Source organism: Myotis davidii, unplaced genomic scaffold (genome assembly GCF_000327345.1).
Source record: "Myotis davidii unplaced genomic scaffold, ASM32734v1 scaffold725, whole genome shotgun sequence".
In the NCBI taxonomy this organism is placed as follows: Eukaryota; Metazoa; Chordata; class Mammalia; order Chiroptera; family Vespertilionidae; genus Myotis; species Myotis davidii.
This window is the reverse complement of record NW_006296500.1, coordinates 1,290,263-1,291,589: the sequence shown is the minus strand read 5'-3', so window position 1 is coordinate 1,291,589 and position 1,327 is coordinate 1,290,263. Positions and strand designations below refer to the sequence as shown.

At 61.2% G+C, this 1,327-nt stretch overlaps 1 protein-coding gene across 1 annotated transcript; it reads left to right on the top strand.

The window, feature by feature from the left end:
• Positions 1-160: 160 nt before the first annotated feature.
• Positions 161-861, top strand: LOC102769343 (musculoskeletal embryonic nuclear protein 1; the record flags this gene model as incomplete). The annotated part of the gene is made up of 2 exons (XM_006771849.2): positions 161-367; positions 548-861. Coding segments are annotated over 2 exons (314 nt in total), but the record flags the coding sequence as incomplete, so codon positions are not given.
• Between the last annotated feature and the right edge of the window lie 466 nt (positions 862-1,327).

Genomic DNA, 1,327 nt, shown 5'->3' with positions numbered 1-1,327 from the left:
CCACTGTGCCCAAGCTCGAGATTGGCCAGCCAGACAGTGTGAGGCCACGGCTGCCAGTCTGAGGAAAAGGACAGAGAGACTCAGGGCTGGGGGGTCAGGGGTGATGCATCGTCTGGAAGTCTTCCTGGATGAATAGGTCCTTGGACTGGCTTGAATTGAGTGAGCAGAAAGAGGTGGGAACGAACGGGTCTCAGCCAGAAGGCCTGGGTTCTAAGAGGCTTTGGTCTCTCCAAGGCTGGCCCTGAGGGAGCCCCCATCAAGAAGAAGCGCCCCCCTGTGAAGGAGGAGGACCTGAAGGGGGCCCGAGGGAACCTGACCAAGAACCAGGCGATCAAGTCCAAGACCTACCAGGTCATGCAGGAGTGTGGTGAGTGTTCTCAGGGGACTGGGGGCCAAGGGGGTGCAGATGTGTGTCAGTAGGAGGGGGTGAGCTGGGGGCTCCTAGGGGTCTTTTCTCAGAGTCCAGAGCTCAGGGGCTCCCCACAAAAGAGGCTTTCCGTCGCCAGGAGCTTGGGCTGGGCCTCTGACCTCCCCATCCTGCCCGCAGAGCAAGCCGGCATTGCCTCACCATCTGTGTTCAGCCGCACGCGGACCGGCACTGAGACCGTCTTTGATAAGCCGAAAGCTGGGCCTGCCAAGAGTGTCTTTGGCTGAGAAGTACACGCCACACCACCCCCTGGGCACTGACAACACCTAGACACAGGAGTCTTTCCCAAGAACTCTTTCATGCCAGCACTCCCCTGCTCCCCTGTTGCCTCCGGGACTGCCACCCCTCCCCCTGGCCCCTGGCCTCTCAGCCCAGGCCCTCTGCGCCAGGCCCTGGGAAACACCAATAAAGAGGATGCCCAAGTGGCCCCGGCATTTGGAGAGTGTCCTTGGGAACTGGCATGGGCCCTGCGTGCGGGTGGGTGTGGTCTGTACCCCCCATGTCTTTGGGAGGGTCCTTATGATCATGAGGTGCTATAGCCACTGCCCCATCCTAGCAAGAGCCGGGGGTGTGGGGATCTGGTGCTGATCTGTGTGACTTCAGACCATCTCCCTTCTTCTGAGGCTGTTTCCCCTTGTATGTGACAAGGGAGGTGAGCTGAGGCCCAGTGCACAAAACAGGCCACGTGTACCGAGTGAAGCAGGTGGGGCCTGGGCTGCCCCTCCCCCTGCCTTCCACAGAAGCCAGCGCAATGCTCCTCAGGACCCCAAGGCTCCGCAAGAGCCAGGGACCTTGAGGGCCGCCTCCCCCTGCGCCCTTGTTCTGCCTCCTCACCATCTTGCATCTCTCACAGACAAAGCCACGCCAAGGCTCCTGTGGCCAGTGGCCGCCTGCCTGCTG